Source organism: Lutra lutra, chromosome 12 (genome assembly GCF_902655055.1).
Source record: "Lutra lutra chromosome 12, mLutLut1.2, whole genome shotgun sequence".
Taxonomy (NCBI): Eukaryota; Metazoa; Chordata; class Mammalia; order Carnivora; family Mustelidae; genus Lutra; species Lutra lutra.
In genome coordinates, this window is record NC_062289.1 from 80,246,512 (window position 1) to 80,273,865 (window position 27,354).

General features: G+C 53.9%; 1 protein-coding gene across 2 annotated transcripts; it reads left to right on the forward strand.

Annotated features, from left to right (window-relative positions):
- Positions 1 to 126: 126 nt before the first annotated feature.
- Positions 127 to 27,069, forward strand: SLC15A4 (solute carrier family 15 member 4). 2 transcript variants are annotated; one of them, XM_047697507.1, is made up of 8 exons: positions 127 to 689; positions 5,939 to 6,234; positions 10,284 to 10,452; positions 10,827 to 10,904; positions 11,345 to 11,513; positions 19,611 to 19,766; positions 20,826 to 20,984; positions 26,070 to 27,069. In XM_047697507.1, the coding sequence occupies exons 1-8, from the start codon at positions 165 to 167 to the stop codon at positions 26,216 to 26,218; spliced, it is 1,701 nt and encodes a 566-aa protein (XP_047553463.1). In that variant the 5' UTR covers positions 127 to 164; the 3' UTR covers positions 26,219 to 27,069. The 2 variants fall into 2 exon arrangements, with proteins under 2 accessions (XP_047553463.1, XP_047553464.1); XM_047697508.1 differs by having other exon boundaries at positions 10,344 to 10,452.
- The last annotated feature ends 285 nt before the right edge of the window (positions 27,070 to 27,354 follow it).

The following is a 27,354-nucleotide window of genomic DNA, read 5'->3' on the forward strand; positions in this document are numbered from 1 at the left end:
GGGGCGGGCCGAGGCGTGGCAGGACGGGTTTCACGAGAAGGGCGGTAGCCAATAGGGACGCCGCGGGGGCGGGCCGAGGCGTGGCCGGGCGGGTCTCGCGAGAAGGGCGGCGGCGGCCAGAGCGGCTGCGGCGCGGAGCGGCGGGCGGAGCGGCCGGTTGGGGCATGGAGGGCGCGGCGGGCGAGCGGGCCCCGCTGCTGGGCGCGCGGCGGGAGGCGTTCGCGGGCCGGCGCGCGGCGTGCGCGGCCGTGCTGCTGACGGAGCTGCTGGAGCGCGCCGCCTTCTACGGCGTCACGGCCAACCTGGTGCTGTTCCTGAACGGCGCGCCGTTCGGCTGGGAGGGCGCGCAGGCCAGCCAGGCGCTGCTGCTCTTCATGGGCCTCGCCTACCTGGTGTCGCCGTTCGGCGGCTGGCTGGCCGACGCGCAGCTCGGCCGCGCGCGCGCCATCCTGCTCAGCCTGGCGCTCTACCTGCTCGGCATGCTGGCCTTCCCGCTGCTGGCCGCGCCCGCCACGCGCGCCGCGCTCTGCGGGGCCCCGCGCCCCACGCGCCTCCGCAACTGCTCGGCGCCGCCCTGCCCCGACGCGCCCGCCCGCTACTGCGCGCCCGCCGCGCTGGGCGCGCTGGCCCTCGTCGGCCTGGGCGTGGGCGCCGTCAAGGCCAACGTCACGCCCTTCGGCGCCGACCAGGTGAGCGCCGCGCGGGAGCGCCAGGTGCGCCCAGGTGCGCGCGCGGGGCGCCGGGGAGGGACGGCCCCGTAGGTGGCCGGGCGCTGCCTTCTGGGGAGGGGCCCTCCGGGAATGAGGGCGAGGTGGCGGCTGTCAGAAGAGCGGTCCGGGACACGCCAGCAACAGGTGCAAAGGCCCTGGGGCCGGGAAGGGAGCGATGCCCTCGTCACAGAAGCCGCTTCAGTGACAGTCCTGCAGCGGTCTATAAATGGATCAAGTCAACACGGATGGTACACGCTTCAAGTTCCCCAACGTTCTATATCAAATACCTTTCAGAGGACCTAAAACAGAAGTGGGGAGAGCAGTGGTAGGCTGGGGCCAGGTCCTGTGAAGCCTTTAAAAGACTTTGAGGCGTATTTTGAATAGAGTAGGAAGCCTTTGTGGGTTCGGGCGGGGGGTGGGCGGGAGTAGCATGATCTGGTGTTCGTTTCTAAAAGCGGGGCTTCGAGAGCGCAGGTGTGTGCCTGGCAGCTGAGGCCTGACAGCCAAATCTGGGCCACTTCCCGTTTTCGGGGGGGCCCATAGGCTGAGAATGTCGGTGGTTCTTAGGTTCCTGAGTGGTAGAAAAAAAGCAGAAAGAGTCTTTTGTAGCAAGTGAAAGTTTTACGAAATTCAGATTTCGGTCGCCGTAGATAAAGCTTGATTGGAACAGTCCTGCCTGTTGCTTTTCGCACACTGGTCTGGGCGGGGGGTCACTTTCACGTGCCGCAGCAGAAGGGGGAGTTGTGACCAAGACTGGATGTGTCTCAGAACCTAAAGTCCTTACGCCCTGCTTCGTCACAGAAAACGTTTGTGGCGTGGTGAGGAGATGGGCAAGGGAAGTGATGACCACCGGCGTACCAGGTGGGAGTCCATTACACTGGCCCAGTTAGAGGGACTTGGACTAGGGTGGACTCGGTGGACACGGATTCAGGAGGGCGCATTTAGGACAAGTCGTGTCGTAGAGTCTGCAGCAGTAGAGAGGACGATGCCTAGGTTTTTGTGCTGAAGAACCGTGTGATTGTACCGACGGTGCTGTGCACCAGGCCCTGTGCGCCATCCGGTCTTAGTCCTCGTGATACCGCTGCTGCTGTTGTGCCCATTTCACAGATGAGGAAACCAAGGCTCGAGAGGATAAAGCATTTGCCGCAAGTCGCACAGCTAGTACAGGACTGAGCCAGCGTGCAGAAGCCTGTGCTTGAATGTGAGCTTTAGGTAAAGGACCTGTGTCAGGCTCCCCTCGAAACAAGGTGGCACATTCTAATGATGTTGGGAGTGATAGCTGCCTCGGTCCCAAATTCTTCCTTCTCTGCACCAGGAAATGTGCTTTACCCACGTGAACTCATCGGACCTCATTTGAATCCATACCTGCTTTTCCAGTAAGAAGATGGAGGTACAAAAGAGGACTTCTTTTTGTTGTAGGGCGTGGTCAGGCCAGAGTGGTAGTCCGGGTCTGATTTCTCGATCTCTGCTTTAACCGTGGCTTCGAGATGGGCATTGTGGGACACAGTGCAGCTGGGGCGGACTTGGGTGTCTGGGCCCAGGCTGGTGGCTTCGGCCCTGCTGCCGTCAGTGAAGGCACAGCCTTAGCAGCACAGTGAAGCACCTTTAAAACCGGCCACGTGGGCCACGAGCCACATGAATGTTTGTCGTGCCCCTCTGTGTCCTTGTTATACTGCCTTAGCTACGCCTCAGGACAGCTTACAGACTGCGCTTGTCTTTTACCGGAAACACCCAGGGAGAAGGTTCGACCCACCCAGAACCACAGCAGGGAAGTGGGAGCTGGGTTTGGACCCAGGCAGGCCGACTTAAACGTCTGTTCCCTCCAGTCAGTAATAGACCAGCAGTTAATGGTTCATAAAGGAATGGTGTTCTTGTAGAGGTTATCGAGAATGCGTGACGGAACGGGGGAACTTTTTTCACGTATAATAACACTTGGACGTTAAAAACAAACAAACAAACAAAGAAACGCTTTCTTCTATGAGATAACTGGTCTAATCTTTTCAAATATTTAAAAAAAAATTTTTGTTTGTTTTCATTATGTTCGGTTGGCCAACACGGAGGACTTCATAAGTTCTCGTTGTAGCGTTCAACAATTCACGAGTTGCTTACGACACCCAGTGCTCACTCCAACATGTGTCCTCCTTGGCTTTATTTTTGGGTTCCCGTGGGGTGTTGCAACTTTTAAATCATTCAGCTTGATGAGTATTTCATTTATAGCTACAGAAAAAGAGAACCAAGGATCTAGATGCAGGGTCTGTAAAAGCGTATGTTTCACTGTTCCCTTCAGTTTGGGCATAAGATTAAAACGTTGAAGTGCACGGTTGAGATCATACCCTGAAGTGATGTGTGGACAAAGTAGATGGGATAAAGTGATGGGATAATGTAGATGGGGGTCCCTGGGCGCACTGGCACCTCCCCCAGCCGTGGGCGTCGGTACGGGCTATGGTGGAAGTGAAGGCTGGGGACGCCATGCCATGTGATCCAGACGTGAATGCTGACACGTCCTTCCGTTCCTGTTGTATGAAAGTGCCTGGAATGGACAAACCCATAAAGACTGGAAGAGCAGTGGCAGCAGGGGGGCCGGTGCAGAGCGAGTGGGAAGTGCCCGTGAAGGAACTGGGTTTCTTGGTGGTGTGATGAAATGTGGAATTGGATAGAGCTTGTGGTTCCTCAAGTGTGGGGAGGCTCAAACCCACAGAGACAATTGTACCTCAAAATGGTGAATTGTTTCATATGTGGACTGCGTCAGCAACAAAGCATTTAGGAGGGAAACGTTGGTGCCCTTCTGCCAGGGTGCTAGCTCCGCGGCCAGTGGTGCTGGCTTGGTGGAGGGGGGTGTGACTCCGAGACCCGGGTCTGGGCAGGAAGCCCGCTGGGCTGGACGGCTGCACTCGTCCTCAGGATGACTTAGTTGCTCCTCTCCTGGCTCTTCTCATTTTGAGGAACTCTGATTGTGTTTCTAAAGTACTTTTTATGCTCTCTCACTCCCTGCACCCCTTATCTCTGAAACAGGGCCTATAGGGATTGTTCTGAACGAGAGACGGCCGCGGTCAGGCTGTGCAGCTCTGGGGGGTGTCTGCTGGCTTGGGACGGCAGGTGGGCTGCTGACGACGCCGAGGTGATCCACGAGGACCTCGGTCGTGCCAGCCCCTTCATTCCCCCAGTGCCCCAGCTGTTGCAGAGATCACAGTGTCCTTTCAAACAGAGAACTGAAAGAGGAAGAGCTTGCTACACAGATGTAGAGAGCAAATGATACATTTTTTTTCTGATGGAAAAGAAGTGGCAGCCTTGCGCATCTGAAGGAGTCTTTCCGAGCCAGCCGACTGTCTGCCTTACTGGGCCGGTCTCTGGTCTTCGAGCTGCGCTTTTCTGAGCTGACTGCAGTGGCCTCTGTTGACCAGTCACATGAGAGGCTGTTTGCCCTCGCTGGGGAGGGCGGGAGGCCCCCCACGCTGGTGCTGATGTAATGGGACCAGCGATGGGCTCGCCAGCTCTGGGCACAGAAGCATGTGATGTGTAGTTTGTAGGAGCTGGCTTCCCATTTCTAGAAGAAAAAATCACTGGTGTGTTGTTACTTCGAGCCTTAGTAAGAGGCTTCGATTTCTCGAGTAACATTGGAGAATTCAACTCGGACGTTCCAAACAGTTGACTGCCAAGTTCCCGCAGGACGATATGCGCAGTGTCACCGTAGGTGACGAACAGGGCTGATGTGCTTGAGCTGATAATGTATGTTGTCTGCATTAATCGCAGATGTTCTGTTTACTGGCCCTCCTCCTTTTGAGGTTCGTCGAGTCCGCCCCTCCCCCCCATTGCTGGTGCTTATGTCTTTAGTTACATTTTCTCTGAAACCATTTCTCAGCTTATGGTTTTTTCTTCCCTCTGGTCTGTCTTTGGGTAGCGTGAATATTTGCGTCCAGTTTAGTAACATCCATATATTTTGTGTCCCCATGAAGAGCCATCTTAGAAATAAGAGAAATTCCCAGGACGACTCATTGATTCTGTCCTCACACCAGCATTGGGTCTAGGATCTCCGCCCAGATCTGACATAGGTGGGACACAACTTGAAGTTCCTCCTGAGAATGGGTGGTTTATTTAAAACTCAGATTTTCAGTTTGGGATGCTGGTTAGCGTGTCATCAGCTCAAGCATGTCTCTTGCCAATACAGTAGCTGTACTAAATAATTTTGGAATAAAATTTTTTTTTCTTTTGAGGAGCACACAATTTCGGCTGTTTTATACCAGCAACTTTGATTTCAGAAAAATAGCGATTACGATGTTATACCAAGTTACAGGACTGCTGACAGGGTGCTTTTTTGTATCTGGTACTTGGTTGTCCGGGCCCCACTGAAAACCTTTGTGCTTTGCTGATGGGGATTGTTCTGTGGAACATCTCAGATCTGTGACCTGGACAGAAATCAGCCTCTTAATAACTTGTAAGGAGGAGACAATAGAGGTTCCTAGGACTGCAAGCCTAGGACTGTCTTTGTATGCAACCCAGCATTGACCTTTAGGTAATGAGCTTGTTGAGAAATTGTGTGAGATCACTGGCTAGAGTAGAGTGGTGTCTGTGTAAATGTGGACGTTACGGTGAGAAAGGAAGGCGTGTGGGATGTCTGCCCCCCATGTAGGGAATGTTACCTGGTGCCTCTGCTGAAGTTCTGGAGATGAATGGTTGTCGAACCCTCCAGGAATCTCTGTCCTTAACCAGCACGTCTCCTGATTCCCTCCATAGCCTTCTTGGTCTGTGCAGTGTTGGTTTCAGTGTGGGATTTCCTCCATGCCCCAGATTGATCAAGGTGTGAGCTACACAGCAGTGGTTCTGAAACTTGACTGTGAGTAGAAGTGCCTGGAAAATGTTTAAAAGGCCTATTCCTCGCCCCCAGCCCCAGAGATGGTGACTTGGTAAGTCTGGCCTGAGAGCCTTGTGAATCGGTACTTTCAGGCCACGTCTGGTGTTTCCAGAGCACGCGGTCCCCAGACGTTGCTTTGAGAAGCTCTCTTGGATTTCTTGGATGTGAGCTCACTTAAGAAGAACACCACGCAGACAGTGTAGTGATTGAAGTTATCAGGTGCTCCTTTGTTAGGGATCCCGAGCGTACGTGTAAGCTGACTGTGCTGCGTTTCCTGCAGGTCTCCATGATGACCGTGATCATCGTCACCTCGTTCTACAGGCTTTTCATCCTCGAAGGTTACCACATTTCAAAGTCTGTTTCCTCCCTGTTGCTTTAGGTTAAAGACCGAGGTCCAGAAGCCACAAGAAGGTTTTTTAATTGGTTTTATTGGAGCATCAATCTGGGGGCAATCGTCTCGCTGGGAGGCATTGCCTACGTCCAGCAGAACGTGGGTTTTGTGACCGGCTATGTCATCCCAGCGGTCTGCATAGGCGTCGCCTTCCTGGTCTTCCTCTGCGGCCAGAGCGTCTTCATCACCAAGCCTCCCGATGGCAGCGCCTTCACCTATGTGTTCAAGATCCTGGCATATTCGTGCCGGCCCCAGAAGCGAATCGGAGAGCAGAGTCACAGTGGGTGAGTGCCCAGTTGTGATCGTAGGCTCAGCCCAACACGACTTCCCCATTGCTGTGAATAAAGTGCTCGCTTCGGTCTGACACAGGCTGAAGTGCAGGGCTCCGGGCTAGTGGTTTAATGTCTCACGTCAGCTCGAGCATGTGCTGTGGCGTTACTGTCTTCTCGCAGCCGGACTCCAGAGCTCATACTTTGTGTATAACTTCCACATTGAACTTGCTCTCACTGCTGATTTAGATGGACCTCTTGCTTGTAGAAAGATGAGGGACGTAGGGGCGCCTGGGTGGCTCAGTGGGTTAAGCTTCTGCCTTCAGCTCAGGTTATGATCCTAGAGTCCTGGGATTGAGTCCCGCATTGGGCTCCTTGCACAGCGGGGAGCCTGCTTCTCTGTCTGCCTCCCCTCCCCCTGCTCATGGTGTGTCTCTGTGTGTGTGTGTGTGTCTCTGTCTCTCAAATAAATAAAATCGTTCAAAAATAAAAAAGGTGATGGAGGTAGAAACTGGCAGAGAGCATAGGAGAGAACTATACATACTGTCTACATTTCTCTTATATTCTAGAAGCTTGGAATTCATTTGAATGAGCAATAAAGCAGTTGCTTACTTTGTAGGTGCTCTTCTGTGCTCTAAGCTGTTGTTTCTCACTTGTGAGTCAACACCTTTGTGGGTCAGCCTGGACCCCATCGTCCCATGGTCACTGCAACTGCTCTGTGACAGAAGGACATGATAATACTTTGAGATGCAGGTAGGGGAACTACATCATTCCCTTTGCGTGGGACTTTCCCTGTTTTAGCACCAAAAGCCCCATGGTCCTGAGGGTTTTAGTGCTGAAAGCCCCGTGACCTGGGGAAGTCCCAGCAAACTGGGATGGATGGTAGGTCACCGTAGATGCACATTAACAAGGGCAAGTCTGGACCTTCACCCATGAAGAGACCTCAGCAGTCCTGGTGTTTGTTGAAGCGTAATCTATGGGTAGTACAGTGCGTCCGTCTTAGCTGTACAGTTCTGGAATTATGACCTGATTTAACCATGGAACCGCAATATGGTCAGGACAGAGAATATTTCCATCACCCCAGAGGAGTCCCAGGGACCCTTTGTGAGCGACTCCCTTGGAACATTGTGATCAAAGTAGGATCTCTGAGGGGCAGTCCGTCCCGGAGCCAGACGCTGACCCCTCAGGGCAGCACACTCCTGGCTGGGTGGCTCTGACTGCCAGAAGGTTCTGCAGGCCGACTCCCAGACCTGCCTCCTTGTGGCTGGTCTGCTTGTGTCTTACGTGTGCCCTTGGAGTCACATGAATGTCTGATACTGGCTTCCATGTGGGAGGTTTGAATCTGTCCCAGAAGAGCTCTTGTGGCCCTGCCCCTTGGCTCCAGGCTGCTGTGCTTCCCGCCGGTCTCCCAGCAGGTCCTGGAATCCGGAGGGCTCGGTGTGGCCTTCGGACTCCTCATTGAGCACTACCCGTGGTGGCATCGCACTGGAGAAGGGGTAAAGATTCAGACAGTGCTGCCTTCCTGCTGCAGTGCCAGAGCCTGACTTCAGGCAGAAGCGGGTTCACACCCACATGTTTGTCCTGCGGGTTGGTTACTCATGAGCAACATGAGTTGCTCTGCAGCTTCCATGTGTTGGTGTGGGTGGCCCCTGGCAGACATTTCCGCAGGAGGACAGTCCTGCTTTGTGGATGGTGTTGGGTTCTGAATGCACAAGTGCCCTGACGAAAGAGACTGGGACTTACTGCCACTCGGAGTCTGATTTCCCATTAGGTTTGGTTTGGGACAGCTGGCACAGTTAAGATAAAATGGGCTGTCTTGAGAGAGGTTGGCGGTCCAGAGAATTCTCAAATTACGCTCTCCTCACGCACAGTCCGAGCTCTGTGACCTTGGGCAGGTGAGTGACCTTGCCAAGCCTGCATTCCCGTTTTGTACAGCGGACAGGGGCTCATCTTACGTGGTTGTTGTGAGGCCTGAGAAGCTGATGTGTGCACAGCTGTCAGCTGTGGCACGTGGCATGTGAGGAGCACCTGCTGGCGTCAAGGGCTCGGTCAGGATGCTCTTGCAAACGGTCGGGTCCAGAAATCTAGGGAAGTGCAGCATTGCCCAGTGCTCCTTCATCTGGCCCAGGCTGATCTGTGTCTCCAAGAGGTTGACGCTGACTTTACGTGACAAGTCCACGTGTGTCTGTTCAGTTCATCGGACTGAGTGGGACGAGTTGTAAACCTTCCCTGAGGTACATACCTCGTTGAGTTGAGAGTCTGAGAATTCATAGCCCCTCTTCCTGGGAGAGAGCAGCTGTGTGTGCACACAGACCCAGGGAGTGGGGACACTTCTGGGTCCTGTCTGCGTTTCGTGTCATTTGTGTCTGTGGTTCCACAGTGAACCCTCATGTGTTGCAAAATAATACACCGACACCGTGTGTGAGTTAGGGAAGGCGTCAGGTGCACGTCAACTTGGCACTTCTTTTCAGAATGTCTTGATGGTACAAGACGAGTAACGTGACCAGTAACGTTTCTGGGTGGTTCTCTGTGTAAACATGGGTTTCCTACTGGACACTGACATGTTTTTGGAGAAACACACGTAGGATGTAATGAATCACTGATAGTATCTGAAATAGGTACGCGAGAACTTTACATTTGCTTTTGACCCCCGCCAAATTGGAGAAGCTCTGAATATCTTCAAATAAAGTATGACAGTATCTTTAGAGTTTACAGTTTCTAAGTGTAGTTTTCCTGTTATTTTCCCTGCTAGATAAACCACGTATGATTAGAAGTAGTATCTTTCTGAATTAATTTGTGTATCTCTAGCACCAGGTAGAACAGACCTGGGCATGGAGTATGTGCTCAGTAAATGTTTGTTAAATTTAATTTAGCTGTCCTGTCCAAAATTTGGCTAAAATACTAAGTTACAGTTTTCAGTTTTTTGCTTCCTCCTCCTGTTCAGATGAAAAAAATATCAATGTTCTATGAGACAAAAATGATTTAAAATAGTTGTAATTTGGGTAGGAGTTTATAAACTAGAAAGCATGCACTGCCATTTTTTTCCTGAGTCCCAGAACAGAAGAAGGGAAGAATTCTTGAAGGTAATTATTCATGTACTGGTATTTCTGGCTTTAGAGAATATTTGGCAAATACAACAGCTTTTTCTGTTTCATCCTTAAGAGTCTAGGAGCATGCCTCACCGTTAGAGTGTTTTGGAGCTGCCCACTGGGACCTGTTCATTTTATAAGTAGTGAGACTGTCCTAGAGTAAGTGAGTGCCACTGCTCACACACAAGCTGTGACTGAAATGCCTGCGTTCTGACTCGACACACCTGAGCCTGAGCGTGAGGCCTGTGGCTGGCAGCGGAGGGGTGGGTGGCGTGGCGTCCCTCGTACCTGGGTGTCGGGCTTTGTGGCCAAGGCCCTCTGGCTCAAATCCCAGACCTGTTCTCCAGCTTTGTTACCTTGGGCACATTCTTCCCTCTCTGACTGGCTTCCTCCTTGGGGCAGTGGGGCCAGAACACTGTCCTGATGCCTCCTCCCAGGGTCGTGGTCCAGGGTAATGAGCAAGCACCCAGTGGACCTGGCTGCCTGTGACATCGTCACGTTACCATCAACACCGCAGCTCTCCCTCCCAGAACAGAGCTCTTCCTCCCGGGCCCTTTGTGGCTGCACTTTCCGTCAACAGCTTTAGTAGCGACATGGGTGTTGTGGTTGTGAAGTTTTAAAGCCACCTGCTTCAAAATCCCCACAGTCCAGCCCGTTTTTTTCCCCTCAAACGCTCGTCCAGCGATGTCGCTGGCGTAGTGGCCAGCCTTGTTCGGCGCGGGGGACGGGAGCTGGAGAAGAGACCGGTTACGTGGCGGGAGCCGCAGGTGCGCTTTGCGGCGAGGCCCTTTACTGGCCCCGTCGGCGCATGCGCACTGCTGGCCGCTGTGTTGGGTTTGCACAGCTAGTGAGCAGGAGGGCCGGAAAGCAGAGCAGTGCGGCAAGCCGGTTCCCCGCCTCCCTGCTTAATTTGTTGCCACGTACCTGATTTCTGGGGCTGGAAGAAAACTAACTCCTTCATTTTATCTCCCAAAGTGAAGGCCTTGGAGTCCTTCAGCACTCTTCTAAACACAGTCTGTTTGATTCATGTAAGAGGTCTCGCGGAGGGCCGTTTACGGAGGACACGGTGGAGGACGTGAAGGCCCTTGTGAAGATCATCCCCGTGTTCTTGGCTTTGATCCCCTACTGGACAGTGTATTTCCAAGTGAGTCGCGACTGTCGCGTCGCCATAGCTTTCTGTCCCCGCCTTCGCTTTGGGCGCCACCAAAGTGCAGGGGTGCTGTGCCCTCCTCTGCGGAGTCTCTGGGATCTTAGAATCCTGTTTCCAGTCGTGCTGACTTAGGTGTCCTTTCCATGAGAGACGCTAAGAGCGGGTGTGCTGCTGTTTTTCCAGGCCCCACCTTTGGGTTTAGTCTCCGTGACTTCTGTTCTAAAGTTGCTCTCCAGGGGACTTGTGCGATGACCAAAGAATCACTCTGTTCTCAGACCCGAGCCCCACGTGCGTCCTCGCGGGGCGGCCTGGGGTGGGCGGCCCGCTGGAGAGCTCCCGCACCTAACGGCACCACTTTTCACACGCAGATGCAGACAACGTACGTTCTGCAGAGCCTCCATCTGAAGATCCCGGCGATTTCCAGTATCGCAGCCACTCCTCATACGGTGAGAACTGCTGTGACGGTGCGGAAATGCTCCCGAGCTTACAGAGAGGCGGTGCCTGCGGCCGGTCGCAGTCCTTCTCAGGGCCCGTGGCTGCTCCGACGGGCGCCATTGTCGTTGGAGTGGGACTTACGCTTGCTTTAGAGACTGTTCTCCTGTGGGCGTGTTGTTTCCTGGATGGTTGACAGGTGCCAACCCAACGCTAATCTTCCTACCTGACTTTTTTCTCCGTGAATGCACAGAGGAACAAACCGCAAATGCACTTAGAAGTGAAAATCTTTTTCAGTTCCAGTATCTTGAAACTGAGACTTTTCCCTTAGGAGGTTATACTTTGTGGGAATGGACTTGGCTAGAATAAAGATTTTCTCAGTTAGGCATTAGTTGTGAGGTGAGCGACTCACTCCTCCCAAGAACTAACCTTGTCTCATGCATTTTGATTCCAGTTCCCGGCGGCCTGGCTGACCATGTTCGACGCAGTTCTCATCCTCCTGTTAATTCCCTTAAAGGATAAACTGGTTGATCCCATTCTGAGAAGAAATGGCTTGCTCCCATCATCCCTAAAAAGGATCGCCGTTGGAATGTTCTTTGTGATGTGTTCTGCCTTCGCTGCAGGTGGGGAGGCGTTTTGATCTCATTTCTGGAGCTCGAAACTGGCCTTAGCCGCTGTGGGTGACTCGGGGCCCCGTGACAGGCCCTTGGTCACTCTGTGTAGGTGCACCCTAAGAGGACAGGGGTGGGGTGTTGTGAACAGGTGTTGTTCGTCGCTTTCTGGTTTCCATGATGTGAAGGTTAAGATTTTCTCCCTACAGTTCCGCTGTTTTTCTTCAAGAGCCGAAAGCAGTAAAGTGCTCTGGAAAGTGACTTCTGGCTTGGATCAGAGGAGGCTTGTTCTCTCCCTTCTGATTGAGATTGTGGGCGAGGGTCAATCGCTGAATGGATGAATTTTTCTATCGGTCTCAAAGTCGTGGGTTCACCCTTGGCGTTCTTAACTTAGGTCTGCAGTTGACTTTGGTCTGTCCCTGAACAATCACGTGTGTGTTTCGTGAGGAGAAAGGTTTCCTCAAGTCCAGGTTCACGACCAGCACCCACGCCCAGAGAAGGGGGGGATGTGAGCCAGTGCCTGAAGCTCCCCAGGGCCGATGAGGGGAGTTTTCCTTTGGGGCCTCACTGTGTTTTCATGGTTCTTACATTCCGGACTGTTAGGTTGGAATATCTTCGCCGACATTCTCAGCTCGCTCTGGAGTTCTTCCTTCATTAATATTTGAAAATCATTGGACCATAAGACAGCTTAGTTACATAACAAGAACAGAAAAGCTGATCCTCCCGAACCAACCATGTATCACCCACTGTTATGAGGAATTTAACGTTAAGCACTGCTGAGACAGGATTTAATATTCTGCAGCAGGGTTTCCCAGCAGCCTCTGTGCGCCGTCCCCAGAGTGAACATATTGATATAGTACTTAATAGATATAAAGAAATGAGTCTCTAGGTTTAAGAAATCTATATTCCAGGGACTAGGACATTTTAGAAGACAATTACGTTTTCTCTTGATCAAATAGATAATTAAAGCGAGCTTGTGTCTGGATGAAGTGTTTCCTGTGTGCTCTGTTCATGGTTCCGTTTCTCCTCCAGTCCTGTGGCACAGGGGGATTCAGAGCAAATAAAAACTGAATTGCAGTGGGGCTGTGACTGCGGGTCTCATTAAGCAGGTCCAGAGATCGTCAGCGCTGTCTGGAGTAACTGCTGGCCGGGGATGCTGTCTGTCTGTCCTGTTTTTTTTGAGCAGCTGCCGCAGGCTCAGCTTTGGCCCCACAGCTCCCTTCTGTCCCTGTACCGGTGGGGCCCTCTCTGCACCACAGCCATGCTGGTCACATGCCAAGGAAGGGGGTCCTAGTTCTCTCTCTGGGAAGGGACGTATCCTTGGTTTTCAGGCATTTCCTGGGAGATTCTGGGTTTGGGCTCCTTTAATACCGTCTTGTCTTTCGATTTGATTGCTGGCCGGGTAGCTTCTGGGGGCCGCTCCGAGAACCGGGGAGGGCATTCCTGTGGTCTCTGCACGTGTTTGTGTAGGAGGCAGCTGACAGCTGAGTGACTGCTGAGAGTGCCCCGTGGGCATGGCAGCCAGCGCTCACCAGTGCCAGCGGAGCGCTCGGAACTTCTCGCCCAGCACTGGGCAGGATGGGCCGTGCTCTGCGGGGTCGCCTGTGCCTCGGGGTGGGGGCTTGGGGGAGCTGGTGTGGTCACACGGCCCTGAGGCTTTGGAGTTGGAGAGTCTCCCGTAGGAATAGGAACCACCCACTATACTCGTATTATTATACTCGTGTTCTTAAACAGTGGAAAGGAGCCCCAGAGTCACTAGTTCAGGGATTTTAAGTCTCTGGTACTTGATTTAGGCACAGTTTATTACATTAACAGTGGCACGAGCTTCACGCAACTTTACTTCCAGCTCGAGCGAGCATTTAATTGGAACATTAGTAAGCTTTGAGTAGAGATTGAAACTCTCAGCAAACCAACATTTTAATAGAAAAGAAACTTTTGCCTTTGAACTTACTCCTCTCCCCCATAATCAATCAATATCTTCCATCTAGAACCACGCCTGTTGGGAATGGTTCGTTCTCTCAGGTGTCTTGGACGAGAATCAGGCAGGTCCCAGGGGTTTCTCACGCGTGCAGAAGGGAAAAGGAAGTGCGTTTGTTAGTTAGATTTCCTTTCCCCTTAAAGAACCGTGTGCCCCTGGAAGGACCGTGTGCGTACAGTCCTGGGTTACTGGAGCGGCAGATGCTCGCTGGAGGGAAAGCGAACTCGGAAGCATAAAGAAGGAAATAAAAACCAGCTGTGATTGCCCTCGAGGCGCTCAGCATTATGCGGTGTGAACCTGCCTGGTCTTGTGTGTCTGCCCACACCCCTCTGTGTTTTTGCGAGAACGGGATCCCGTTGCGCAAGCCTGATGGAGAAAGTACGTGTCAGAAAAACCCGAGGAGCATAGTAAAAGCCGTGTGTGTTACATGTAAGGAGGGAAAATTGTAGATACAGAGGAGCCGTCGCACGCGTGCGCACACACACTCATTCACTGGTCGTTCCACCACCTTCGGAAATCCGTGGTTACCGCTCTGCGGGCGCTGGGAAGATTACGGATATGATACATGGTAGATATGTTGTATTTCCTTTGCCCCCTTCTAAGACCAACCCTGAAGGATCGTGACTGTCCTTCCCCGTCAGCCATTCCTCTGCAGTCCTCTGTGGTTGGGGCTTGGGGTGCCTGGGAGCATGACTGGGCGTTCTTGCGGGGGGTTTCGGCAAGTGTTAGCAGGGCGTCCCTTTAAGGCTTCGGATGAGCTGACAGAGTTCCCTTACAGGAAGCCTGTGACTCCGCCCTCATCCCAGCCATGGGGCCCACCCATCCGCGTGCAGGCCCCTCCATACCTTTGGTGGTGTTGTGGGTGCTGGTCAGCATGGAGGTAGGCGGGACTCTGTGCGCGGCCTTCGGGGCCCGAGAGCATCCTGAAGTTGGGGCAGAGCCTGCTGAGAGCCTTTCCCTGGCTCACATCGGGCATTAGTTAAGCGCAGGTCCACAGCACGTTTTCAAAAATTAGTATGACATAGTTGACCCGTGGTCATGACAGACGCACGGAGAAGAGCCGGGGAGCCCCCAGAGCATCTGTAACCCCCCCCCCTTCCAGGGTGACCGCGTGATGTCTTCCAAGGACATTTGCTGTTACAGCTAAGTATGTCCTTTTTTTTTTTTTTAAAGATTTTTTATTTATTTATTTGACAGAGAGAGAGATCACAAGCAGGCAGAGAGGCAGGCAGAGAGAGAGGAGGAAGCAGGCTCCCTGCTGAGCAGGGAGCCCGATGTGGGGCTCGATCCCAGGACCTGGGATCATGACCTGAGGCGAAGGCAGAGGCTTAACCCACTGAGCCACCCAGGCGCCCCTAAGTATGTCCTTTTTTAAAGAGAAATGAAACCGACTATTCACAGCTTATGACTTAACTGTTCCTGATTCTGTTTTTCTATGTCAATTACACATTTAAATCACGGTGTTTAACAGCTAAACGCGCTGTGTTAAATACACCATCAGGTCTTCGACCGGTCCTCTCAGTGCGGGTGGTGGCTCACTCCGGTCTGTCCGCGCGCCAGCCCGTCTGCGTGTCTGCCTCGGCTTTCTGTCCCCTCGGTGGAAGGTGTTTAGGCCACGGGCGTGAGTTCCGCTGCCGGCTCTCTTGTCAGTGCTCGTTACTCTCTCTGCGAAGCTCTTCCCTGAAGGATTTAAACACGGAACGTCTTTGTTTGGAGGTATGTCACCGTGATGACGATTCCCCCCGTTATCGGTCCCCACATGTGTGCAGTTAGGCCCTGTGGATTTTGTGCCGGGGTTTTCTTGTTCGTGGTGACATGCAGTCAGACCTTTCATTGGAGGAATATTCTTTCCAGTAATTTCCTGTTTTCTTGAACTTTATTTACAGTATTTTGCAGTTTTACGCATGTTTTGTTTTTGGTGCTGTGCATTTTGTACTAGGTTTATTCCTAACCCCTTGGTGTATTTTTGCTCACTCCCATAAGGAATTTTTTTAAAAAATTCTGAGTTCAAATGAATTCTTTTCGAACAGTCACTTGTTTTCTTCACACAGCATGGATTCCCTTCCTGCCGGCAGGTGACTCTCCCTCCCTGCCTCTCTGGTGGGCGGTGTTGGCGGGACTGTGGGTTAGTGCTGGGAGAGCTGGTGGTTGTGGAGAGCCCCCCGCCCCCTGGGCTCTGACAGGCGCCTCCAGGGCAGCTCCCCGAAGCTTAGAACTGGAGTTTGAGATGCATATTCACGGTGATGCTAAATTTCTAACCTTTATTTCAAGGTTACTGGGTCTGTTTTGGTTTCCAAGAGGGTTGCATCCTCCCCCCTGCTCCAGCCCCATCTCCGGATATTGATGGTTTAGTTTTATTAAATTCTTGATGCTCGGGCGCCTGGGTGGCTCAGTGGGTTAAGCCTCTGCCTTCCGCTCATTTCATGATCCCAGGGTCCTGGGATCGAGCCCCGCATTGGGCTCTCTGCTCAGCAGGGAGCCTGCTTCCCTCTCTCTCTGCCTGCTGCTCTGCCTACATGAGATCTCTCTTTCTGTCAAATAAATAAAATCTTAAAAAAAAAATTCTTAATGCTCCTTCCTGCATTTCTGAAACAAATGAGTCTGTCCAGAGGGCAGCCTGTGGTGGTCTGCGTTCCTCCACCGCTAGCTGACAGCGGTCTGCGGTCTGACGTTGGGTCGTATGGCTTCAGAAAGGGAGTTGGTAGACCCCCAGTTTCTGTGGGCAGGAGAGTATCACACTGGGGGAATTTCTGTGTTCCCAGGGGAGTTCAGGTCTTTGCCTTGAAAATCACATGAGCCTGTTACTGTCTCAGGAGAAATGGGATGATGTTTTCACCTTTTCCTCAATTTTGTGCAGATTGTGTTTTCTCTTGAAACACTTGTGTTTTTTTTTTTTTTTAAATGTCCTGAGTAAACTGTTCACTTTATTGAGTTTTAGAAAAATTATTGGACTGGAGATAAAAATTACCTTTTCAATAAATGTGCTTCCTTCCTCTTTTCCAGTTTCGTGTATTTATGTGCTTTTTTTTTTTTTTTTTTAAATCAGGCTTGCCAGAACTGTGTGTATGTGATGATTTTTCCATAGAAGTATGTCTTGGATTTGTCAATTTGACTTTCTCGTGTTTTCTAACAACAGAGAATAAGACAGGATTTCTCTCTATTACCTTGGGTTTGTTTTGTGATTTTCTCTCTCATGAGTTACTCCAGCCTTCGTTTACTTTTGCTTTTTCTTCCCCATTTAATAGTGAAAACTGTGGAATGGCATGAATTTGCCCATCACTGACACTTTGGCAGGTCTCATGTGCTTGGATTTGTTGTAATTTTGTCGTCTTCTAAGGCACCTGAACCTGCGTTTTGCTTCGTGACCCTGCGTGATTCGGAGAGCGTTTTCCTCGTACTGAGGTTGATCTGTGGGTCGGTGGTGTCTCGTCTTACTGTGGAGTTGGGAGAAGTCATGGCTTTACACCTCCCGCCTTTGGACTGCAGGCCCTCCTTTCTGGCCTAGTGGCACTTTCTGGATGTTCATAGGGAGCTGAACAGGATAGATCCTCTGTTGGAGCTCCATGGGCTGTTTTATCCCACGCGTTCTAGCAGGAGCCCCGACCTGTGTGGCCTGTGAGGGGCGCTGGAGCCCTGTGGATGAGCGTGCGGCCCAGGAGCGAGCGGCAGTCTGCGCATCGTCTGCTGAATGGGCCTGGGTCCTGCCACACCCTCTGTCAAACACCGTGTGGGTCTCCCAATGTGACCCCACGAGCACACACCTTTGTGTCCCCCACCCGTTCACTGAGTCCTGAGCTGTGGGTCGTGGCCACGGGGGCCAGGGTTTACCTTTGGGCCTCCGGATGGCAACCCTTGCACCAAGTGAAGCCTCGTGGTTTTTGTCCACTTGTTCGGCTGACAGGGACTTGGAGAGCCGTGTGTCTGTCACGGTGTCACTGTGTTTCTGTCTTCTCTGGGGTTAACTGTGTCCCCTGGGGGAGAAGCGGTCCCGAGCCCGCGCCTGCAGCCAGATTTTTGTGCTGTTCCCCTTTCCAGAGCATGGCGTGTCCGTCTCTCCGTTCGGGGAGGATGGTGCCGGCGTGTCTGTGACGCTGTGGGCAGAGGGCTGCACGTCGGTGCAGAGGGCACGTGTGAAATGGAGCGCATCTGTGATGTCCTGTGGGCTTCTCTTGAATCTTTCTCTCTGCTCGTGTCATGTGGCGTCACCTCGTCCTCTGCTGGTGACGGCAGGCCATCTGTTGGCCGGTCCTTCCCCTCCCCGCCCCCCGCCGTGCTGGTACGCCTTCCACCCTCGTCCTACCCACACCCACGGGTTTGCTTTCCTCTGACCTCTGCAGCGCCGTGGGTCACTGAGGAGTGTGCTGTGTCGGCCATTCCGGCCCCTAACGTCACGCTCGTGTGGGTGCTGCCTTGTTAGTTCCCTGCTGTTACCTCCTGACGTCCTGCACGGGGCCTCGGTGCTGGCGACTCCCTTCCTCCATGAGCAGCTTCTGTGAACAGCGCTCCGTGCCGCTGCCGTCTGCGTGGTCGGCCACGCGCAGCACACCTCCGGATCCTTCCCGCCTCACCACAGGAGAGCCCTCCTCCTTCACGAGGCTCTCCCCCTGGCCTCGTCCTCTGTTCCCTGGCCAGCACCTCTGTTTCAGCCTCTCCCCTGATCTGCACAGTGTGCGTGTTGCTGGTAAGACCACGGAGCAGGTCTTGTCCCCATTAAAGCACCCCCAGCCCCCGCACGCAGGCACACATGTCCTCTCACCGGTCCAGCCTTCTGTGTGGAGAAGAGTGTTCTCTCCAGCTTCAGTTTGCAGCCCTCAGGACGGGCTGAGAGAGTCCTTCCTGCAGACCGAGCTGCACTGGAATTGCCCAGAACCTTCCAGCTGCATGCTGGTGGCTGGTGCGGTGACCTTGCAGTGTGAGGGGAACCTCTGCTGACCCAGAGGAAGCCACTCACACTTTGTCCCATGCCCAGAGGACAGCTGTCCCTTGTGGACAAGACCCTTCATGCCACTACTAGATTCCTGGCAGAGAGAGCCACGGGCCCTGACATGCCTCAGAGGCCCCGTCCAGAGCAGCCAGGAGCCCCAGGCAGACGGCTCTGCACACCCGGTCTGCTCCCGCACTTCCTGCTAGAAGCCAGGGTGCGGAGGCGGGGGGATCGGGGTCCCCTCCACGCACCTCCAGGGAGGGGATGCAGGTCTTTCTGACGGAGGTGAGCCAGAGGCCTGTCCTTACCGTGCTCCTTTGATAAGTGCTCTCCTGGTTGGACATTCCACGTGACCTGTAGTTTGGGGGCCGATTCCAGAATTCGTCTTCCCCGTCCACTGGTAGCCTGGACCTTCTCATTCTCAGGTTTCTCTCAGACAGCTGACCTTCCTCGTTCTCACGCTTTTAAATACATGTGCGCTTGCATAAATATTAAGTACTCCGGCCCATTATGCCATTCACAGAGTTCTTTAGGAACAAGACCGGCGACCTCTCTGACCTAAGAACTCACTGCTACGCTGTTGCCTCTCCGCTGCACTCTGAGCGGCCTGTGCCTTCCTCACAAGGAGGGGCTGCTTGGGCGCTTGCTCATTTCCCTGTGCGGTTTGGTTGCCCTCGTTGCCTTTGACAAGAGCGAGATCGAGGGCTGCTGAGGGTGCAGGCTGTTCGCCGGGGTTCGGCGGGGAGACGGGCCTCGTCAGCCGTGGCCGGGGCTGTAGGCTAATGCCCGGAAGTCAGCGGGCCAGCCTCAGTCCCTTAGCATGGCGAGAAAGACGTCTCGGAACTCAGTGCCCCCGACGAGTGGGTGTGTAATTACGCTCCTCACCGTAGGCGGGTAACAGAAGGCGATCGGGACGGCGGCGATTGGGGGCCGTCCCGACGCTGGGGCAAACCCCGTGTGGGCAGCGTCCGTGGTGTGAGGCTGTGTGAAGACCCGCCGGAAGGGGTCTGGTGGGATCAGTGTTGGAGTAACCGTTGAGGAAGTCGAGAGTGTGCAGTCCTTTAGGTCGGGCGTTTCAGGGGGCGCTAGGCCACACCCTCCACTTTTTCGAGCAGTCAGTAAGCATCTTGCCGCAAGCCTGTAGTGTTTTAGTTTAATTGCAAACGTTAATGAGTAAGTGTTCTATTAACCTCCTTATGAATTCCAGGAATTTTGGAGAGCAAAAGGCTGGACCTTGTCAAAGAGAAAACCATCAATCAGACCATCGGAAAAGTCGTGTATTATGCCGCTGACCTGCCGATATGGTGGCAGGTGCCACAGTACGTGCTGATTGGTGTCAGTGAGATATTCGCCAGCATAGCAGGTGGGCCTTCTCTCGCGCGGGTCTGGGGCTGGCATGGTGCGGAGGGGACGGGGCAGGATGTCTCCCTGTGCGCTCTGGTAGAACGCACGGAGACATAGGGACCCGTGTTTCACGGCAGCAGCTGTGGTCTTGAATGTGAGTCGGTAAGTACGTGGTACCATGGCTGAGGCTCCTGTTTCGGGGGTAGAAACGGGGCTCCCAGAGACATTTCTATGGCTCATCCACTACCGTGGAGGTGCCACAGAGAGAGAGGGAGGAAGAGGCCATGGGTGGTTCCTCCCAGGTTGGACACTTCCTAACCATGGCTCTGTGGTTCTGCCGTGGCGGCCCAGGCACTAGCCAGAGCTCTGGGTGTGTCTGCTTTATGAAGGAGGCAAACCTGTTCGCACAGTCCTCGCTCCTCCCATGAGCCGTGTGCTGTGGGGTGCGGACAGGCACATTGTGTGCAGACCAGTTCCATGCTGCTGGAAGGGAGGGACGGAATTAATGATGACCAGAGCCCAGATCGATTGTGGGGGATTGTGGTTCCTGCCGCACCTGTCACCAGACTCCGCAGCGTGTGCTCATGACTCTGGAGGGTGAACAGAGTGGTCCTGCGTTTGGAATACGCTGTAAATCTCCACGTGGGCTTGTTATAAAAACCTGAATTTATAGGTGTCTCATTGAGATTATCTTAAGATGTGTTGCCTTTAAGATGGAAGTCTTACACAGAATCTGCATTTTAGACTGTATGTGTTGTTCATACCCTCCTTAGTTGAGAACAGATAAGTTTGCTTTTTTAACCATAGAGATCAGTGCAGGAGCCAACACGTCAGACGTCACTGTGACGTGGGAGAGCAAGGACTTGACCTTTTGCTCCATGACTGACTTGCAGGACTCTCATGGTGAATAGAAAGGACCCCTGATTTCTTGACCTTGTGTTAAATACAGTCTTCAGAGCAGGGAAGGGAGCTGCCCTGCTCACCCGAGTCCCCACGTGGGCCCCGTGCTAACCCTGCTACGTTCAGGCAAGGGCAGTGTCAGCCCCGCTCTCACGGAAACAACCTCTTCTTTCTGCAGGTCTTGAGTTCGCCTACTCGGCCGCCCCCAAGTCCATGCAGAGCGCCATAATGGGTTTGTTCTTCTTCTTCTCCGGTGTCGGCTCGTTCGTGGGCTCCGGGCTGTTGGAGCTGGTGTCCGTCAGAGCCATCGGCTGGATGAGCAACCACACAGACTTCGGTAAGGGCCGCGCCGCTGTTTGAACGTGGCTACTGGCCAAACTCGCGCTCGGGCTGCGGCGGGTGGTTGTGTTAGCGGAGGACGCGGGCTTGGGCTGCGTGTGGTCGAAGTAGTGGAGCTCGGCCACCCGGGAGCTGCCTGAGACCACGCCCCTCCTGGTCCCCTGCGTCCTTGTGCGTTGGACGGGCGCAGCTAAGCCTCTGTCTGGGTCTGCGGGGCTGCTGCTGCTTCCTCGGAATTCCACAGATCAGTCCAGTCCGTGTCACCAAGTTGTCTCCATTCACCTGGGTCTGTGTGTTTGTGTTTGTGTGTGTGTTGTTTCTCTTTCCTGACCGCACTTCTACATTTTCTGCTGTTAAAGACACGGATGGATAGTAAGTTCCTTTCTTGAGTCACAGCTGTGACTCGTGACTGTCAGGAGGGGATTTTACGCTGATGCCGGTAGGGGGCATGGTGGGGCGCTGAGCAGAATCACTTACCGAAGAGAGTTTTGGTGTTCCCAGATTTATGGTAGCTTTTAACTGGGTGCAGGAGTTGAAGGTTTTCCTCTTCTGTCTGGCCTGTGAAAACTGCCTTCTTTCTTGTTCTTGTTCAGTCTGCGGCATTTCCGTGGGTCCAGGGCCCTTAGCCACTTGGTCCGAAACCCCCTTGGAACTCTGATGAGAGCCTGGGGACCTGCCCCGGGAAAATACACAATTCCAAAGACCCTTCCCTAAGTTAACATTCCCGTCGTGAGGGGTGAGTTCCGGCCTGTGGAGTCCCAGGGTGATTTCCAGAAACCACAGCCGCTCCTGTGGCCCCAGGAGCCCCGGCCTCGCTGTTTTCCGGCTGTGGGAGCGTCCCCAGGGCTGGCTCAGAGGTCGGGCTAGGGCTTTGCTGTTGATCCCCGGGCCCCTGGGCGGGTGAGTGGCGGTGGAGCTCGCAGCAGGTGCACGGTGGCTTCCGGGAATTCTCACAGGTTCTTGGTGTCCCATGATCTGTTTTTCTGTGCATGGGACGGACCTTCTACAGACAAATCCTTGATGCAGAGAGCAAAACCCTGTTGATTCTTCTGTTTCTTTGTCTTACTTTTCAGCATATCTTGAAGGATTGGTTGTTTTGATGATCTTGATTGATTGCTTTCCAGTGATTTCATCCCCTTGTCACTGATTATCTTCAACTTTACCATCATTCGCCCTTTATTTCTGACCGTAGCTTCCAGCTCCCCACTGTGAAGCTTGTCTGCAGTCCTGGTGCCCAGCCTGGAGCTGGATCCTGTGTGCCCGTGTCCTTTTCAGAGCAGTGTGTCTTAGGACAGCCCCGCACCATGTCTAGTGCTGTCCTTATTTTCACACCAGTAAGGAGAGTTTCAACGAGCTGTGGCCACAGCCCCCAAGACCCCTGCAGCCTGGTTGGCAAGGAGGGGATGTGGATGTGGGAAACGCACAGTGAGCCAGGCAGCTCCCTCCCAGCGCCCTCCCACCTGGGGATTTGGGGAGAGAATGGGACCAGGTAATCCCCAGCATACGCGCGCCAGTAAAATCTGGCAGTAGAGGGAGCGGCAGGTGTCGTCCTGGGCGCCGCCTGTGCTTTTCCTGGCTCCCTGCTGCCCCAGTCCTTCCCTTCTGCACTTGTCTTCAGGCTGGTGGTGAAGCAGCGGCCTTGAGCTCGCGTAGCCTCTCACGATCGACGCACGGAGTGGCTCCCTGTGTAGTTACAGGACTGCGGGATGGAGGTGGAGCCCGGCACTCGCTCCTCTGCTCCCTTCCCGGCCTGTCCTCCCGGTTGGCTGGTGCTCGACGTCCTCGTCATCGTCCTCATCATCGTTGTGTAGATCCGGGATGACTCAGGCTGTGAAGCATACCGATCTTTTTTTTTAAGGGTTTTTTTGTTTCATTTTGTTTTGTTTTGACAGAGAGAGAGAGAGAGAGAGAAAGAGATGTCACACATAGAGAGGCAGGCAGAGAGAGAGGAGGAAGCAGGCTCCCTGCTGAGCAGAGAGCCCACTGCGGGGCTCGATCCCAGGACCCTGGGATCATGACCCGAGCTGAAGGCAGAGGCTTAACCCACTGAGCCACACAGATGCCCCAGGGTTGTTTTTTTTTTTTTTTTTTTTAAGATTTGTTTTAGAACATGCATGAGCAGGGGGAGGGACAGAGAGAGAGAGAGAATCCCCAGGCAGACTCCACGCTGAGTGGGGAGCCTGAGACGGGCCCAGTCCCGCAACCCTGAGAGCATGACCTGAGCTGACTGAGGTCAGTAGTAGGATGCTCTGAAGACTGAGCGCGGCTGGTGTGTACGATGTGCAGTGCGCATCTTGGAAGGTATTGAATCCGGATCAGGATGCGGTCCATTTTGGGAGGCTGCCCTGGGCCTGCCGGGTCAGTCCACTCACCGGCCCGCTGGCTGCTCGCTGCCGCGACACTGGGCACCACGGACTCCTCCTCTTGGCTGTGCTCTGTGCTCTTCGGCTCCGTTCCGCACGTGGGTCTGGCGCCATCCCCTGCAGTCTGTTCTCTGACCCTGAGGAGAAGCCGGGTGGCGAGTCACTCACGATTCACTGGTCTGTTCTGCTCTCGCTGGGTGTTGGTGATGTTGCGGGTGTGAGGCTGTCGTGAGTGAAGCAGCTGGTGACCTTCTCGCTCGTATGTCTCGGGGGACCTGTGAGCTCATTTCTCCGGGGCCCAGGAGCCTGTCTTGTCCAGTCCAACCTCCCAGAGTTCACCGTCTTCGGGGGTCATTGTCCTTCGGTTTGCGATGAGGCCCAAGAAGTACAGGGTGATGGTGGGCGGCAGACAGGTCTCTGAATGCCCTTCCTGACCCCACACAGGCTGACCCTAGCCGGGAATACTCGTTCTCTTGGCATGCCAGCTTTGAGCTTCGGAAGTTTTAATACTTATTTACATTTTCACTTGAGAGGGAGAGTGAGCGCGTGCCTGAGGGAGACACAGGCTCCCCGCCGAGCAGGGAGCCCCAAGTGTGGCTCGATCCTGGGATGGTGACCTGAGCCCCAGACGGACTCTCAGCCGACTGAGCTCCCAGGGCGCCTTTGCTTCGGAAGTTTGGAGTGACTCCTTAATTTGGGGGCTCCTGTTTCAGTTTTAGCACGTGGAATGACATCATCGGGGTCCCACCAGCAAGCCTGCGCGGCACCGAGGAGCTAAGACAGCAAGTGACGACAGCAAAGCCCGGGCTCCGGGGGTGCTGTGTGGGCCTCCCAGTACCTGGGACGGAGCCCGGCACACTGTAGGGGTTCAGTCACTGTCCTGACTACCGTGTTGACAGTAGGAATGCAGTTGCTACCAGATCCCTTCCCAGGCGATGCATGGGGGCAGCCCTCGTCTTCTGCAGCCCACCCGAGCGCTGGTTCGGATCTGGCTTTGTCTGTCGTTCTTGTGGGCAGAGTACAAGCACCGTGAGGCACTGAGTCAGTGAGTGTGTTTCAGGCACAGGGCAAGTTCCAGAACACCCCAACCTCACAACCCAGCGTCAGACGAACAGAACGCCGAGTTCGGATAAGTGAATCAGGGAGCTGCTTCTGATGTGCGTGAGCAAGGGAGGCTCTGGAGACGCCGCGGAGCGAGTACGTCTTTGCTCATCTGTCGAGAAATGTGTCTGCCTTTTCAGTGGGTGACAGATGGCAGACATGGTAGGACACCTGTGGGCCGTGGCGACGGGGTCAGGCTTTTTAGGGAGCCCAGGGTGACGTGTGTGAGCGTCTCTGGGTGTTTCGGTGCAAACATTGTGTTCTGCACACACACTTCTCCAGACGGAGTGGTGGTGGTCAGTGGTGGCTGAAAACTCCAGCGGAAAGACTCTCGCTACAGACCTGATGGTCCTGGACCCATGAGGACCATGGGGATGGTCCCAGGCGGGCGATGGTGACGCCTTTGTGCGTCCCGGGTCCTGTGTGGGGTGCCCTGTGTGCACACGCTCTGCTCAGTGCTGTTGCCCCCATTTCACGGGGGGCGGGGGGCAGCCCAGCCCAGACATGGCAGGCCTCTTGGCTTTGAGCTGCATTGGCTGAGCTTCAGGGTCTATCTGGAACCTCTTCAGCCTGGGTGGGGTGTGTTGGGAACAGAACGGGGCAGCGCGTGCGAAAGGACATGCTCAGTGACTGGGGCAAAGCTGAACGTCAGCTACGTTAGCTGTTGGGACGGAGGATGCACCCATGTCACCTTGAGGATGCTAAAACCTGAAGCTTTTTGGAGAAAATTTTAAAACCCTGTGTTAAAAGACTCTGTACGTCGAGTGTCTGTCAGCCGTCCGCCCTGGCTTGTGACGGGCACTGCTGCGTGGGAGGGCGCTTGCTGTCCAGGGACTGCTGCCCGGCACAGAACACGTGCAGCTCCTACGCGGATGTGGCGTCTGGGCGGGCCCGTGGTGTGGCATGTGGCGTTGATGAGTGTCCCGGTTCTAGACCCGAGCTGTGGAGAGCATCACCTTACCATCGGCCCACGGGTGGGTCCTCAGGACAACTGTGTGCACTGGGTCAGCCCCCAGCCCCCGGGGAAGAGCACCGCAGAGAAAGACCGGGAGGAAACACCACCCCATCCGGTATCGCTTCGGGGGCGGCACAGGGCCATAGTGGGGTTGTTTGTTCCTTTTCCCCAAACTTTCTGTACTGGAAGAATTTAAGGAAAAAAAAGACTTTCTCAACGTTTTTGTATTTTAGCCAGTGGACACCCCTCATTCACCTCGGACAGTTCCCTCCAGCCCACAGGGTGGATTCTTGGGAGCCGTGGTCTGAAATAGGTCTTGTTGCTGTGCTTCCCGGGCCAGGCGCTGTGGCATCATCCTCCCGTCGACCAGTGGGGAGACCTTTGCGGGGTGCGGGGGCGTTCACACCAGAGACCCCGGGCCTGAGCCTGTGGTAGAGACAAAGCTGGCTTCAGAGCAGCGTTTGTGGCGGTTGAAGAAGCAAAGTACTTACGTATTTTGAATAATAGAGATAAGATTTTCCCCTCGTCCTTCTTGTTGTTGTTCTTTTTTTAATAACCGCAGTAAAGATCACCGTGACCTTGCTAGGAACTGAACTTAGTAGCTGAGCTCTTGAACAGTCCCTAAGTGCGGCTGACGAACTTCCTTCTCCCTCTTTCTCTGCAGGCAATATTAACGGTTGCCATCTGAACTATTACTTCTTTCTTCTGGCCGCGATTCAGGGAGCCACCCTCCTGCTTTTCCTGATCGTGTCTGTGCGGTACGACCGGCAGCGCTCGCGAGCCAACGGGGCGGCTGCCAGCAGGAGGACCTGACGTCCCGAGGCCACGGCCCGGACTGCAGGCGGCCACGTGCTGAGCAGGAGAAGCTTCTCCGACTTCTAACCACGTGCGTGGTCCCTGGATTGCGTCTCCTCTTCTCCCAGATGAGCTGGGTAAGTGCCTTTCCGTGGTCCCCCTCCCGGAGCAGACGCAGGCTCCTCATCTGGACTGCCGGGAGCCACAGGGACGGAAGCTCTCGGCCGAGCCAATGGGGCCTCGGGAGACTGCGTGTGTGTCCGTCGGCGTCCTGGTGTGTTTCCTCCCTGTAGACCGAATGAGCTCACTTTGTTTTCCTTTTTGATTAACGCACGTCTGCTTGTCCGGAGGGATGGGAGGGCTTTTTAAGAGGTAAAAGTCCAATGCTGCAAAGATGTTGTGCGAAGGTCACGTTGACGGTTTCTGTCGTGAGATGTGGGTCCCGCCGTTGCCCGGCTCGTCGGTGTGGGCCAGTAGTGAACCTGTTGTGTCTGCTGCTTCAGAAACAACTTCTCTTTTCAGTCATTGACGTCGAATTTTTTTCTTAAGAAAGAACTCGCATCAGGAAATATTTAAGACTGTGTGTCCTATCTCAAGCTACAAAACAACATACAGGGTATTTGAAACCTCGCCTAGTCTGTGTTTCTGGATCACTTCCTTCTGGACACCACTGAGGTTGAAGACCAGTCGTGGAGGACCGTTAGGGACACGTGACTAGGAGCAGAGTCTGTGTCATTTGAGACCGTTGGCAGTGTTACACGTTACCTGTGGACTCGAGCTGTGTGACGTCACCGGCTCCTGGATTGTTCTGGTACTGGATGTGGGGTTGCTAATGTTGTGAAATAAACTGTTCTCTGTTTGTTGCTGTATTTTTGGTGTAACGTTATTACAAAAGCCCCACAAATCTGAAGCCCATTGACTGTTCATGGGGGTTCGTACACCGCCACGTGGGAGGTGCAGTTTCCCGAGTCAGCAGGTGACAGAATTAGTGAAGTCACTTGCTCTGTCCCAGCTCTTTGATTTTTCCCAGATAGTGATTCTTGCGTCTGCTCTGTATTAAGACAGTTTTACTAATGGAGGAAGAAAATGAACACAAAACCCCTGCACTGTCGTTTGTCTGTAATACACAAAATGGAAAGCTACAGGGAGATCCC

Bases quoted from the DNA above. Each gene is read 5' to 3' on its own strand.
- SLC15A4 (XM_047697507.1), top strand. From the start codon at position 165: ATGGAGGGCGCGGCGGGCGAGCGGGCCCCGCTGCTGGGCGCGCGGCGG. The intron at 10,453-10,826 runs GTGAGTCGCGAC...TTTCACACGCAG, and splicing joins ACTGGACAGTGTATTTCCAA to ATGCAGACAACGTACGTTCT. The intron at 10,905-11,344 runs GTGAGAACTGCT...TTTTGATTCCAG, and splicing joins TCGCAGCCACTCCTCATACG to TTCCCGGCGGCCTGGCTGAC.